Source organism: Puntigrus tetrazona, chromosome 3 (assembly GCF_018831695.1).
Source record: "Puntigrus tetrazona isolate hp1 chromosome 3, ASM1883169v1, whole genome shotgun sequence".
NCBI classification, from domain to species: Eukaryota; Metazoa; Chordata; class Actinopteri; order Cypriniformes; family Cyprinidae; genus Puntigrus; species Puntigrus tetrazona.
The window spans coordinates 18,938,974-18,953,786 of NC_056701.1; the positions used below are offsets into that span (position 1 = coordinate 18,938,974).

The 14,813-nt window shown below is 38.0% G+C and overlaps 1 protein-coding gene and 1 pseudogene across 1 annotated transcript; one reads left to right on the forward strand and one right to left on the reverse strand.

The window, feature by feature from the left end:
- Window positions 1-1,625: 1,625 nt before the first annotated feature.
- LOC122341720 lies at window positions 1,626-9,111 on the forward strand (annotated as a pseudogene).
- A 769-nt stretch (window positions 9,112-9,880) lies between these two features.
- Window positions 9,881-13,830, reverse strand: LOC122341326 (protein Njmu-R1-like). Its single transcript, XM_043234683.1, has 10 exons — window positions 13,476-13,830; window positions 12,938-13,012; window positions 12,521-12,646; window positions 11,845-11,973; window positions 11,662-11,719; window positions 11,431-11,550; window positions 11,271-11,335; window positions 11,041-11,180; window positions 10,848-10,951; window positions 9,881-10,132 (listed from the first exon to the last, which is right to left on the reverse strand). The coding sequence occupies exons 1-10, from the start codon at window positions 13,622-13,624 to the stop codon at window positions 9,881-9,883; spliced, it is 1,218 nt and encodes a 405-aa protein (XP_043090618.1). The 5' UTR covers window positions 13,625-13,830.
- Between the last annotated feature and the right edge of the window lie 983 nt (window positions 13,831-14,813).

A 14,813-nucleotide genomic window follows, 5' to 3' on the forward strand; every position in this document is an offset into this window, starting at 1 on the left:
AACTGTCCACTCTCTCCACTGGGGTCCCGTTGATCTTGATGGGATGGTAAGGCGCACCGCTGCCGTGCTGAAGTCTACTATTAACTCCTTTGTTTTGCTGACGTTCAGGAGCAGATTGTTCTCCTGACACCATCTCTCCAGGTTGTTGATCTCCTGAAGGTAGGCCATCTCATCGTTGCTTTGGAGATCAGGCCCACCACGACAGTGTCGTCAGCAAATTTAATGATGGTGGTGGAGTTTGTAGTGGCCACACAGTCATGTGTGTACAGCCAGTACAGCAGGGGGCTCAGAACACAACCCTGAGAGGGGCTCCAGTGCTGAGAGTGAGGGAGGATGAGGTGTGTTTTCCCATCCGCACGGCTTGTGGTCTGTCAGTTAGGAAGTTGGGAGAACCAGTGACGCAGGGATGGGCTGAGTCCCAGGACCTCCAACCGAGAGGTGGCGTGGAGGAACTATGGTGTTGAACGCTGAACTATAGTCCACGAACAGCATTTTCACATAGTTCCCTTTCCTAAAATCCAGGTGGCTTGTGGTTGTGTGGAGAGGTGTGTGATGGCATCCTCCGTAGACCGGTTTTGGCGGTAGGCAAACTGTAGTGGGTCCAGTGTGTCCGGTAGTGATGAGGTGATGAAGTCTCTGACGAGTATCCCGAAGCACTTCATCACTACAGACGTCAGAGCTACAGGGCGGTAATCATTCAGGCAAGATGGTTGAGGTTTCTTCGGCACAGGAACAATGATGGACTGTTTGAAACACGAGGGGACTGTAGACTGTTTCAGGAGAGATTAAATATCTCAGTGAACACCGGTGCTAGCTGGTCAGCACAGGCTCTCAGAACCCGACTTGTGATGCCGTCAGGTCCTGCTGCCTTCCTGGTGTTCACTCTCCTGAATGCCCTCCTTACCGTCGTGCTCGAAATGGTGATAATATATTATATATATAATATATTTTAATAAAGCTACTTAACCTTTTAATACAACGCATAAAACTTTAAGGCAAATTTAAAAATTTCAGTTACTTAATCAATGGATAATCGCTAATTTTATTGTTTAACAGGACTGTATAGTAATTATTGTTTAAAAATAAAAATTTCCAATGTAACCGGCACAAATTCCACCCAAAAAGGAAAATAACATACATAAACTGCCTGATTGACACAAAAAAGGTAAATAAAGAATAAATAATGTGTTTTGTAAGAGGCAGCGGGACTGTGAGGAATCAAGATCACTCCAAACTAATTTAGGGTCATATTGATGACAATTAAATTATATTTACTATTAAATATATTAATAAAATAAATAATAAATATATTATACTATTAAGCTATTTTTAATAAATCTAAAATAGTCAATCGTCTTATTTTTAATAAATCATTTCTAAAGTTAACAAATGAAAGTAAAATAAAGGTATTATTATTTTATTATTTTTAAAGAATGAGAAACCAAAAATGACAATATTAATATTTTTTCATTTGTTTGCTTTATTTTCTGTTACGAGGTAACATACATACACATATACAAACACATACATGGTTCAAGTTAAATAAAGTGTTACTGTTCAACGTGTTTAATTGCTTCACCTCTTAACTCCCGCCCCTATTTGGTTTATAGTTTACATTTGTGTGAGACATATCCACCTGCAGCTGTAGAATAGTCTGTGTTCTGTCATTTGCAGGTTTGTAAGTGCGTTGTTTTCACATTTTTTGTAAACTTGCCTAATATTTTTAGAGAATCATTGTGAATGTCAATATTGTAATTTTAGGTCTTTTACAATTATTATTTTTTTACATATATAACTGATAAATATTTTCCATGTCACAAAGTAGGTTATTACTTCTTCTGATTGAAACTTAAATTGTTTTTGCTTTGTCTCGTTTAAATATGTCTACTGAATCACTGGGGAAAAAAATCTACCTTAGCAATTATGACTGTTTGGGTTTTGAGACAATGATTTTGTATCTGACAATTATGACCAGAATATGAGAACAATAGGACATGTTTGTTACCATTTTCTGCCCTATACGTTAGTAATACATTATACTGTACATTCTACATTATACTGTACAGTGCTTTGATGCAACCTGTGTTGTTAAAAGCGCTATATAAATAAAAATTATTGATTGATTGATTGATAATATCTTATTGTAACATACACAGAAAGCAAGATCTAAAAGTCAAATTTGACTGTAAAAATTCTACACAATTGATCAACATTGTTGTTTTCTAATAATATTTTGTTTTCCGCTCAAGTACATACCTTCAGCTAACAGAAACCTGTACTTTGCTCAGTCACATGCTATAGATAATGCTGTTTAAAGCAGACAATATATTAGGTTTGTCCCCTTTGTTGTGATTATCTTTAACCTTTTACATTCAAGGTAGGGCTGGGGCGATATGGCCAAAAAATGATCTCGATATTTTTTCTTCTTCGTATCAGTCGATATTGATAATTATCACAATAAATGTTTTTTGTTTTTATTTATTTTAAGTTTAAAGACAGATCTTCGCTTAATTGTGGAAAATGTAAAAAACAGACAGTTAATTGTGATTTTAAACTATGGTCAAACCATGACATTTCTTGTGTGTGTTAAGTGATACTGTTTCAAATTACAGACAGGTTTTTGTTGCCTGATAATGTCTTTTAGAAAAACACATTTGATAGTAGCATTAGATGCTAATTTATGTTCATTACAAAAATCAGTAATATGTGTAAACATCTTTACAGATGTTTTTAAAACTGCTAGTCTTCCACAGTATCATACATTTAGTCGTAGATCAAATATAGCACCTCAATACATTTATTATAAACGCATTAAACGCTAAAGGTTAATCACAAATATACTGCAATTATATTCTATCTACATTAATAATATAATAAAATTAGACGCGAATGCCCACATTACTGACTGAACACCACGGTGCAGTTATTGTTTCTATAGCAGATGTACGGTAAATTGATTTGTAGATTAAAAAGTCCCGACTATCGTTGCGGACAGTTTCTCCTGTCAGCGCTTCAAATGAACAGGTTTCGTTCCGCAGCGCAATCACGTCAGCTCCAGTAGCTCGCGCCGCTTTTTGAACTTTGATCTTTGAACTTTGAACGCATCAAATGACTCGCGCTCTTTCGTTCCGCATTTGCCTCATAAACATTTATCGAACTCGTTATCGTATCTAGGAAATTCATATCGATCGATAATTATCATTATCTATTAATCGGCCAGCCCTACAACCTTAAGTTTGCATTCAATTAGTTTATCAATTAACGCTTTTACAGCGGGCTGAGCATTTTCCATCTTTGATAATGTCAAAATTTAAATCACTCGAACACAGAAGATAAACAAAATATAAATTGGAAACGTATTAATGTTCAGATTATTTCCTTTGTTTTAGAATTTATGGCACAAAAACATTGAAATACGCTCCTTGAATATTTCTCAAAGAATGGGTGAGTATTAAAACAATCCTTTAAAAAGTAAATTCTTATGAATTTGGAACCATAAAGCATTTTGGTTTAGTGTGCGATGTAATGTTGTTCTTTTAAATACCATTTATATCAGAATGTTTGTTCATTTGTCAGCTGAGAACAATGTATGAGATCTCATACATAATTTCTGAAGATTATTATCTAATTTAGAGGCACACCCTTTCAAGAAGTAAATGTATGCATATTGTAAATATGCTATACCTGACAAAGACCATGTGTGGTTTGCAATTCAAATTACCTTAGTAAAAAATAAGAGAGTGCTGGTCTTTTTGCACTGCAGATAAGCTTTCTCTTGTTTGAGCACTTGTTTAGGTGATTTTAGGATGTGTGCATTATTTCAGTTAATTTGGTAAATAACACATATTTGTTTTAAGTTATGTGGTAAATTAAAAAAATTGCTTATACTTTGTTCTTTCTAGACTACAATTCTATACCATGTTTAGACTGGAAGGAAGAGCATGTCAGCGCATGGTTGAAGGCCATTGGGATTAAACCAGAACACATACCGAAATTTGAGAAAGAAGAGGTAACAGGACCCGTTCTTCTAAATATTACAGAGTCATACTTAAAAAATCTTCGTTTGGGAGGTGGCCAAATTCAGCTCTTGCTGAGTAAAAGAGATGAACTGTTACTAGACAAGTCAAAGACCATTAAAAAGAAAGGAGAGAACAGAGAAGCAGCAAAACATGACGTTTTGCCTTCCAGTGACGTCACAAGTCCTGAACAACCTTTATCTTCAAGTGATTTAACTGAAGCGTCAATGTCTTTGCCACAGAGTAGGTATCGTAAATTTAATGATAACGATGAATACTTCAGCTACATAAAACATGCCATACTCGGACCAGAGACAGGAATAGACAATCTGATCACTCCATGCCATGAATATAAATCACTGGAAAATGCCTGTAAATTAGAACCAAGAAAGCTAAAGATCAAATTTGCCAGTGAAGTCATTCGATTTGCATGTGCGTGCATGAATATGCGGCATAAATGGCTAATCCACTTTGGGGTCATGGACAAGACAAAAACATATAAACATGGAGAGATCATTGGATTTCCTATTGAAGATAAAGAGGTTTTTGAAGACGCTTTAGACTACATTGAAAATAGTTTTCAAACACAGCACTTTGATGCCAGAAAGTGTATCAAACCCCCAAAATTCATCCCAGTAGTTGACAAAGACTGCTTGAGACCCAAAACTGGATTGTAGAGGTGGATGTAGTTCCCATGATGAACGTTGTGAGGGATAAACTGTATTTTGCCCGTATACCAAAATTCAACGAGAAAACCAATAAAGTTGAATACGAGCCAAAAGCTTATTATCAACGAGTTGGACCAAATACACCACGTATTGCTGAGGATGAACTTGTCAGTTTCATTCAAGCTCTCAAAGACCTTGACCAAAAGAGAGAAAGGGAAGAAAACGACCAGAATCAAACACAGGTTAATTTTAAAGAGGACTTGGAAAGAAAACTCTTAGTTCTTCTGACATGTGGGAAGAAATACATTGACAACACACTGCGTTACATTCTTGTGTCAAACAGATTTGATCATGAAAACCTGCAAAACATCAAGTTCCTCACCCAAATGAATATCTTTTGTGTTTTTGATTTTGATCCTGACTCCAAATCATCTGGACTTTGTCACAATTACCAAAAGTATCATGCAGTAAACCTTCTCTTCCTGCGTGATTATGATCATAGGAGAACACTAATGACTTTATCAAGAGGTTAGATCTATTTCACACAAAAAGCTGGATTTTCTGCAATGGTGAAGTGATTACATTGGAGGCGAAAGTCCTTGTGATGAGAAAACCTGGATCAAAAACAAGAAGAAACTCTTGAAAAGAGCTGTGTTTATTATCTGCAATGAGATTCTTCCCAAAGGATCATTTGTGGTGCTTTTCCTTCTCACATCTGACATTGAGCAACCTTTTGTTGAGCGCCTTCAATGAATTCTATGCAGAAATGAGTGGTCATGAGGACATAATCATCATCTCAGAGAAAAGGAGAATTATAAGAAGTGGTCAAGTCTTGCCCAAGTGTCCTGCTCACTAGGCGTTCTTGAACAAATCAGTGTTGTTGGTATGCCAGTGAGTCATGTAGATGCTACAGTTCAAAGGATTCAGTTTACCAGTCTTCAGGATGGGTGTCTACCTGTGTCAAACAATGGCATATGCTTTATAAAGCCAGCGGAAGTGCAGCAGATGGGCTCCTTAGAAGTACTCTATGTTAACCAATGCGATGAAACAAATGTAAATGTCATGGAGAAAGAGAAAATACAGGACATTGAACAGTACTTCTATAAAGGAGGAAATATTGACTGGATGAATTTGTGGCTGGCTGACAGAAATCAGTGTGGGAAGTCATCAAGCGTGATGCATATGCAGAAATTAACAAAATGTTGGAAGACCTTGAGCGGAATGACTCATTAAAAAGGTCCATCGAAAACATCAACATATATCATCAACCTGGTAGTGGAGGAAGCACAGTGGCTCGACAGATCCTCTGGAACTGGAGGAAAAAAATGCGATGTGCTGTTGTTTGTCAAACAAAGCAGACCACAACTGTCTGTGAACATGCTGTAAAGCTGTGGAATTTCAAAGAGGTTGACAAAAATGCCTGTTTGCGGTGCTTCTACTTCTAGAGGACTGCAATGTAGACTATCAGGATGACCTCAGGCGAGAATTAAGCAATGCGGTCACAACAATGAAAATAAGTCCTTCAAAGCTGTGTTTCATCATTCTCTGCTGTAAAAGGTCTCTTGATCCAGAAAGGATGTGCAAAGCATTGCCGTTACGCACAGTCGGAGTTACACACAAACTATCCTTTGAAGAAAAAAAGCTCTTCTCAAAGAAAGCAGAGAGTCTCAAGCTGAAGTTTGAACCAGAGTTTATACTCACTTTTGTGCTCATGAGTGAAGGGTTTGAACAGTCTTACATCACAGACTTTGTTGAAAACTTGCTGAAGGAAATTGATCATTCATCTCTTCAGACACAGTTGATCAAATTCGTGGCTCTACTGAACAGCCACATTGAGAATTCATACCTGTCCGTATCCCACTGCAAGGCATTTCTATGTTTAGAATTTAACCTGGACAAATTTGATAAAATGGCCGAACCCTCAACGTCCACATGGATTGATGAAGTTCGACACCAAACATTTGAAAACTCCTTAAATGAACAGGCTAGGTTTTTTTTTCATACAGCTAAAATCCAGCGAGACGCATATTGACTCTGTCAGAATAATTCATCATTTGATAGCTAAGGAGATCCTGAAGCAGCTCTCGAGCTATCAGAGCCAAAGTGAAATAGCAATGAATCTCCTTCAGGACAAAGTGCTGTTTCACCACAGATTTGGAAGGGATGACTTTAGAAAGTTTGTCAGAGATCTGTTCATCAAACGCACCAAAAAAAGCAAGGGGGATCCAAATGACAGCTGGTTTTCTCCTTTAATAGAGCATGTTAGAAAGACAGAAGATGTGGAGAAAGCCATTGACCTTTTAAAGGTAGCTTACACCTGTTTTGATGAGGATGCATTTGTTGCTCAACAACTTGCACGGCTGCTTTATGAAAACAAAAATTTTGAGGAAGCCGAGATTTGGGCTAAAGAAGCCAAGTCTCATCTTCCACAGCACATATACATACTTGACACACTGGGACAAGTATACAAAAAGTGGTTCTACAGCAAACATGATGCCATACGTGAGAGAAATGCTGATATTCAACCAGAGGACATCACTGATATCATTGATACTGCCCTTAAAGGAATCACTACTTTTAGAGAATCTGAAAAATGTCCCCAGTCACAGATGGTCTGCTTGAATAATTCCTATTTTGGAGAAGTTGATATTGGATGCAGATTGCTTGAGCTTCTGTCAAAAGTAGACATTTTTTCTGCCAAAGAGGGAAACAGGGAGCTGATGGAATACCTGCTCACTGACTACATACCTGAAGAAGTACAGAAACCTTGGCAAAAGTTTCATGGCCTTTTAAAAGGAATGAAAAACGGCATCAGAATTGCTTTGGAATGTATTTCTGAAGATCTTGCTCACTTTCAGAATTACACATCTGAGGAAGAGGAGGAATTTGATGAAGGAGAGCCTGAAACAGTCAATAATCCAAGAAGATGGCTCCTTAGGAAAAGTGCTGTGTATGCCAAGTTATTCTTTCGTGACTTTCAAGAGGATGAGGCTTCTGATGCAAACACAGTTTCCCCATTAATGAGACAAATGAAAATTTTCCAACTCGGGGGTGGAAACGTTACAACAATTCTTTACCTGCTCTCTGATAATAATAAACAAAGAGCTAGAGCAAAGCTTGAGAAAATAATTAACCTATTTCCTGATGACCTGAAAAAGGATCTCGACCAGACAGAGCTCCTAAACTTCATCTTCTGTCAGATAGCGCTCTCCTGTGCTTCACCTGGCTCTGGAAAACTTCTTTCCATTGAAGATCTTCAAAATCTCAGCAGGCCGTTTTGCAGTGTAAAGAGAACTGTGTTACCAGATACTGTATACCTGCTCCTTTCACTCTTATTTTGGCCAGAGGACTCTATGGGCAAAGAGCCCCCCAATAGAAGAAGTGATGTTGTTGTGAATGCAATAAAAGCACTTCACAGATACCCTGAGTTTAAATCTGCTGCCTCAAGAAAAGGCAGGATTTTCACCCACTTTTTCCTTGGAAAAGCAAGGGGTCTAAATAAAATAGTGCACAAGACCACAATTGAAAAATTCTGCAGGGGAACCCTCAGTGAGAAACGCCTTAAATGGCAAGGCGGTGAAGTGTGGACAAATCCAGATGTTGTGAAAGTGCTTAAACGAGTTGTTGGATACACAGAAAATGGGAATCTGTTTGTCCGGGTATCTGACCAAAGCAACATCAGAGTCATTCCACTTTTTTATGCCTCCTTGCCCAATTCAAATGAGAACGTGACCTTCTACCTAGGGTTCTCTCTACATGGAGTGGTAGCTTTTGACATTAAGGTGGCAGAGTGAAACTGAGCTTGAAACTGAAATTGAGAGTTTCCCAGAAGATGAGTTTCTAAAAGTATTTAAACGTACCAGTCAAATGATAAAAAGGATCATTGGAAGCATTTAGAATTGATAAAACATTGCGGTGGTAGTTGTGTATATCTCAAATGAATTATAACGTTATTTTATTGATAGATTATGTTAAATCATAGACATGCTTTTTTTTTTTGCTTTACTTTGTAGGTACATAACTAATTTCATAAGTACAAGATATATTGTTATTTAGTAACATTTCCTTGATTAGCTTTAAAATGCAGATGTTTGGCAAAAAAAATATATGTTATCATTTGGGTGGTGACTTAAAATCCAACATATATATAATCTTACATTTTAAAAATAGTTGTAGAAATATGCATAATGTTGTATATAACCTGGTAAATTCTGTGTTTACCGTGTTTTTATGCTTTAAAACCACTTAATCTGCCTTAACTCCTGTTAAAGTAACACCAGCCCCAGCGCCTATGCTTCGCCCTCTTGTGGTAAAGATGTAACTTCACAACAATCTACTACAGGTATTTAACAGGCAGATTATTAGTTTCTTCCATCAGATGTTTAAAGTGGATTGATTCAAACAAAATAAAAACTACTTTGCCTGTGTCATGTGTTATTTTAATTCTTGCATGAATTCAAGAATCAAGGTTAAATTAAGAGTGAATGCTGAGATTTTCTTTCATTCTTACAAATTCACAAAAATGAAATGTTCCTGGAACAAATTACTCACAGTACAGTCATGTCAAATCTAAGATAAACCATACATTATGATAATTATACATATCACCATTTACAACTGGATCAATATATATAAGATGTTTAAGTAATGTTTCTCACAATTCTGTTCTTTTTAAACGTTACATTTACAACCAAGTTTGATTATCAGAAGTTTTGTTTCTTTGGTAAGAAAAATTCAGAGATAGCAAACAAGAACATACATCAGCACTTTAAAAAAAAAAAACAATTATAACATACCAATAAAACATAGTATGGCAGATCAGATAATGGATAGCTTCCTAATTATATGACTAGCTTCCTAATTCAGTTGCTATTTCTGTAAATCTACAAGACATCTTCAAAACATTGACTGTTACACAATGAACATCCTAAAATCAGTTGTCACATATAAACAGTACTGTATTAATATCTGCACATAATTGAGAAAAAGTATTTAAATAAAGTTTGATTGCACCTTCATCGGTCCATTATATAGGATATATTTAATTCATCATTTTTATGCACCCAAGTCAACATACAGGAGCATTTCACAGCATCGATAGACTACACTTAGTGTTTCAATTCAAATGTGCTGAAGTTGCTTAAAATGCAAACCACACTGCTATGATAATGGGTGTTAAACAGGACTTCTGTGCTCTCAGACAGGTGAGTGTATGTGCAGTAGCTCTGGTGTCAGTACAGCGTGCCTGAGTGTGCTCCCGAGGAACTCCTCCAGCACGTTTATGATGCCACAGGCCTCAGGAAGGCTGCTGTGCTCGGCCCGTGCGTTCTGCAGCAGCACGTCTCCGTTTCCACAGCTCTGCAGGAACAGACAGCAGCGGAACAGAGCGTAGTGGCTCATTTCTGCCTGACGGATGAAGCGCTTCAGGTTGTTCATGTCCTGGATGGCCTGCATGGAAAAACGATGCAGTCAGAATGAGGAACTGGCATTTCTAAATGTGACCACTCTTAAAGGGATAGTTCACCCAAAAATGAATGTTTATGTGAATGTGATGTTTATCTGCTCATCCAAGATGTGGGTGACTTTATTTCTTTTACCGCTGATACACCATAATCTCTGTCACATTTGCAACATCCGCGCGCATGACATGCAATGTACTCTAGCACACACACACACACTCATAATATATGTTTTTCTACTCTTTTCTACTCTGAAAGATTGTGTGCCCATTGACTTGCATTATATGACTGACAAATTGCAATGGTTTGAGATAAATATCTTTGTTTGTGTTCTACTGAAAAAACAAAGTCACTTAAACTTGGATGTCCTGAGGGGAAAGCAGATAAACATCAAATTTTCAAGTCAGTTTGAGCACTATACAGAAAAGATTGTTTAATTTAATAATGCTAATTAATGTATTTTTATTATTTTATTATATATTTATTATTATTTTATTACTATTAGTTACCAATAGTATGTTAAAATGCTATCTTAAATGGCAAAACGAACATTTATGGGATTATTACATAGTTTTTAAATTATAAGTTAGTAAGTAAATATAGAAATATAGGCGAGCAAGCAAAAAAATCTGTGACTGCCATACAAATGTTAAATGTTTTGTCTAGATACCATTATACGCAGAAAGCATCAGAAGCAAATTAACCTTAAGTTTAAAGTTCTCCAGGATTTGTCGGAGAAGGAAAGGGTTAAAGCGCTCAGCAGCATTGAGGAAGGCCTGGATCCAGTCGTCGCAGAACCGGTTGCTGACTGCAGAGATTTCAACACAACATTAACAGAATAAGACATTCGTAAAATGACTAAATCTTTAAGTTTGGTGGATTTATGCTGCCACTGACCTTCATTGGAGAGTGTAGGCGGGCTGGAGGAGCAGTCGATGATCAGACTGGTGTGAGTGTCCTCTGAAAGGGCCTTACAGAGAGAGGCTGTAGTGGTGTCTTCCTGAACTATACCCTGCAGGCTTGCTGCTTTGATAAATCTAATTAGACAATGAATCAAGTTGCAATGGCTGTCAGTATGTAAACCTGTAAAAATGTAGCAGGCATTAAGAAAATGTTGTTTCGCATACCTTGCTACATCTGCTTTTGTCTTCTCATCTGCCCCTGTGACCTCGACAAGTTTGTGACTCAAAGCCTGCAGCAGAGACGAAGCTCATTTACCATTTCATATAATACGGTATATTACTGCTTTCAAGTATGACTTGTGAAACGAAAGCAGTGGTTTCTTACAGCATGCAGAAGGTACCCGACGTTGGCCTGCAGCAGCTGAACCACTCTGTGAATGTGCAGAACTGACTCCTCATACCAGCGGATCAGGTAGGGCCTGACTTCGGTCTCCAAATTTTGCATCTGTAGGTTTCCAACAATATTTACAGCAAACAGATATAAAAAAACAGTGTGCTTGCAGACACATTTTTACGTGCAATCAATTAATTTCTGGTTGCAAAAAACTGTCCTCACCTCTGGAGTCAAACAGCCCTGCAGACCCTGGACGTACTTGTCCAGCTCAATTCTAAACGTTTGTAGGGTTAAAGAAAATGCGTTAAATATCCATATAATATAAATTGATAACGATCCTTTCTTGAGTGCTCCATGCGGTATTTCCTACAGTTTAATGATCAGTCACTTGTGGTTTAAGGATATAGATTCAGGCCCTTCTCTGATCCTCCGAGAAGACACACCACCCAGCCGTTGCCATCGGCCTCAGGCTGTTCTGGAGATTTCTCCTGCTCCAGCAGACAGCAGTAACAGCCCACCGCTTGCTCAGGGATGCTTGAACACAAACATCAGATCACTTAAGATAAAACACTGTAATATTGTTCTTAATGACATAATGTGATATTGCTGGGACATTTAGGTCTGCACTAAAAGACACTAAACAATTAGTAATGCGAATGTATTAATATTATGTATTTAAGTAGAACTAATAGCTTGCTGAATTAAAAAATAAAAAAAGTGTTTTTTTAATGTAATGCCATGTCAGCAGTAGTGACTATATTCAGGGCAAAAACAATTCATCATTCAAACAATACAATCAATATTCTTTTAATATAATTTTCTTACAGTAATTTGGCTAAATATTATGCAGTGTTTTTCTTAAATGCTATTATTTAAATATTGAATTAGTTTTATTTATTTTTTAGTTATATTTAACAGTATTAGTACATCGACTAGTAGCACCTTAAAAAACGCTCAGTGATGATTTCATGGATTTGCACATTGATTGTCTTTAAGCATTTTAAAAACTCCAGTCAGACATGTAAAGACATGTAACTTTTCAACACAGGGGGACTTTAACAATAACACCGATATGATGTACCTTAGCTCCACGGTGGCAATGTTACCCATACCCCCTAGCAAAGCGCCCTTGCTCAGCCTGCGGGAGATGTAGCTGCGTAGCTCTGGCTCGGCCTCGGGTGGCAAGCTGGCGTCCAGCAGCGTGAGACTTAAAGTGGAAAATATGTGTTAAACTAAAACACAAACAAGGAAATAAAGGCGGACAGATAAGCGGTCAATGATGCGATGACGTTCACAGAATCAGCAGAGGCACCTAGCAGAGATACATACCGACAGATGTACAGTTAGAAAGATTAGTTCAATGGTTATCAATGATGTGAGCAAGCCAACACGATGAAAAGCCACACGCAGAATCCTGAGTGTTTTTTTTTTTTTGACCGAAGCCAACACTGAAAGCCACGGGACTGAAATGACTGAGATGACGGATGACCCTTTTTACCTAAAGTCTTCCTGGCTTGTGGTAGAGTCTGATCTTCTCTGGCTCCAGGCCACACTGTCTCCCGAAGCCTCAGATCTGGATAGTTTGATAATGCGTTTAATACTTTACACAAGCATTAATATGTTAAGATCCCCCGGGGTCCTCACTGGCCTACATGACCATGTACATGACTACACAGCATCTTACATACACATCAATGTCAATTCACTGATCCAGCATTCAGTCGCGTGATTTCACAGGACTGACCAATACTGAGAACCGTGCTTCAGATATGCTTCAAGATATCCCTGGTTTGTTCTTCAGTGTCATGCAAGTGCAAACTTAATTCATATAAGCAAAGGAATCGTTCATTTTAATTCATAAACGTTAAGGAATGCAAAAGACTAGCTAGAGCTAACTATGCATGCTTGCATCTCATATGGTCCATAATACGTGGTATAAAAGGGCAAAATATTTCTAATCAACTAGCACTTTGCAAAGCATCCTGTATTTGCCTCCTTAGCATATAATGCAATGATACAAGTGGAAACCACTGCACCTTGTGTTCTGGTAGTAGTATATGGCATAATAGCTGTTAATCTGTTGTATTTTCTGGCTGTATCCGGCGATTTCTTCGTTGTCGAAGTCTGCGTCCCTTTCATCCACGTCTATGGACTCCTGAAAGGAAGAGGTCTGGGATGTAAACATGTCTCTGCTGAGCTAAAAGAAGACGAGCGACTCTGATATCTGCTACGGACGGCGTGCTGTTACTTTAACTAACAAATGTAAGTGCCAAAGACGTTACTGAATTAAAGGCGTGTAAGTATTTTGTTTAAAAATCGATTTAAATGCTACGTGACATTTAACTAAAGTCATAGTAGTGACAGCGACGCTGCTGCGCATGCGCCGTCTGGGTTTCGTTGGTGAACGAATCGGTGTTTTGAATGAATCTTTTAAGTAACGAATCATTTGTGTTCACTCTCATGCCCTGAATCACCTTCATAGAAATCATCAAACCATATCATTGTTTGGATCTATTTATCATATACGCGCATTATTGAAGAATTGTGTAAATAACTGATGACCACGAAATTACGTAAATGATGAAGAACGTTTTAATTGTGTAAGATTACTTTTTTTTAGCTGTATCATTATGTGCATTGTCCCTTTTTAAATCAAATACAAATATAAAAACAAGCTTTTCATTGAGTGGTATGTCAAGAAATTGGCAACACAATTAAATTCAATAACTGTGTTTTAAAATAACAAGCAAAATACTCTTGTTGCCGCCTGCTACCGCAATGACGTAACGTGATGTGATTTGGATTTTGTTCTCGTGAATTGAGTCAAAAGATTCGATTCACTTGAATGAAGCAAAGCGTCACTACTACGCATGCGCTTTAGAGCTTTGCGTGTAAGCGCGCCAAACAAGAGCCCCTGGACCTGCACAACTATTAAACATGCCGTCAAATGTTGAAATAAAAGCAGTTTTGCGTGACATGCCTTACCTCACGCAGCGCGCAAAGGAGCTGAGCGGGTCGGACGGGACGGTGATCCGTCAGCAAGACACGTTTTTCAAAGTGCCCGCAGGACGCCTGAAACTCAGGGACTTCCAGGATGGGACAGGACAATTGATCTTCTATGAGAGGCCAGATACAGAAGGACCCAAGCTGTCAAATTATTCCATAACCCCTACCAACGACCCACAGGGGCTGGTGAAGGTTCTGACGGATGCCCTGGGGCAGGTGGGGCAGGTGAAGAAGGAGAGGAAACTGTATATGGTGGGTCAAACCAGGGTTCATGTTGATTGTGTGGAGGGCCTGGGGGACTTTATGGAGCTGGAGGTGGTGATGAAAGAGAAGCAGAGCAGAGAAGAAGGAGTGGCCATCGCAAATCA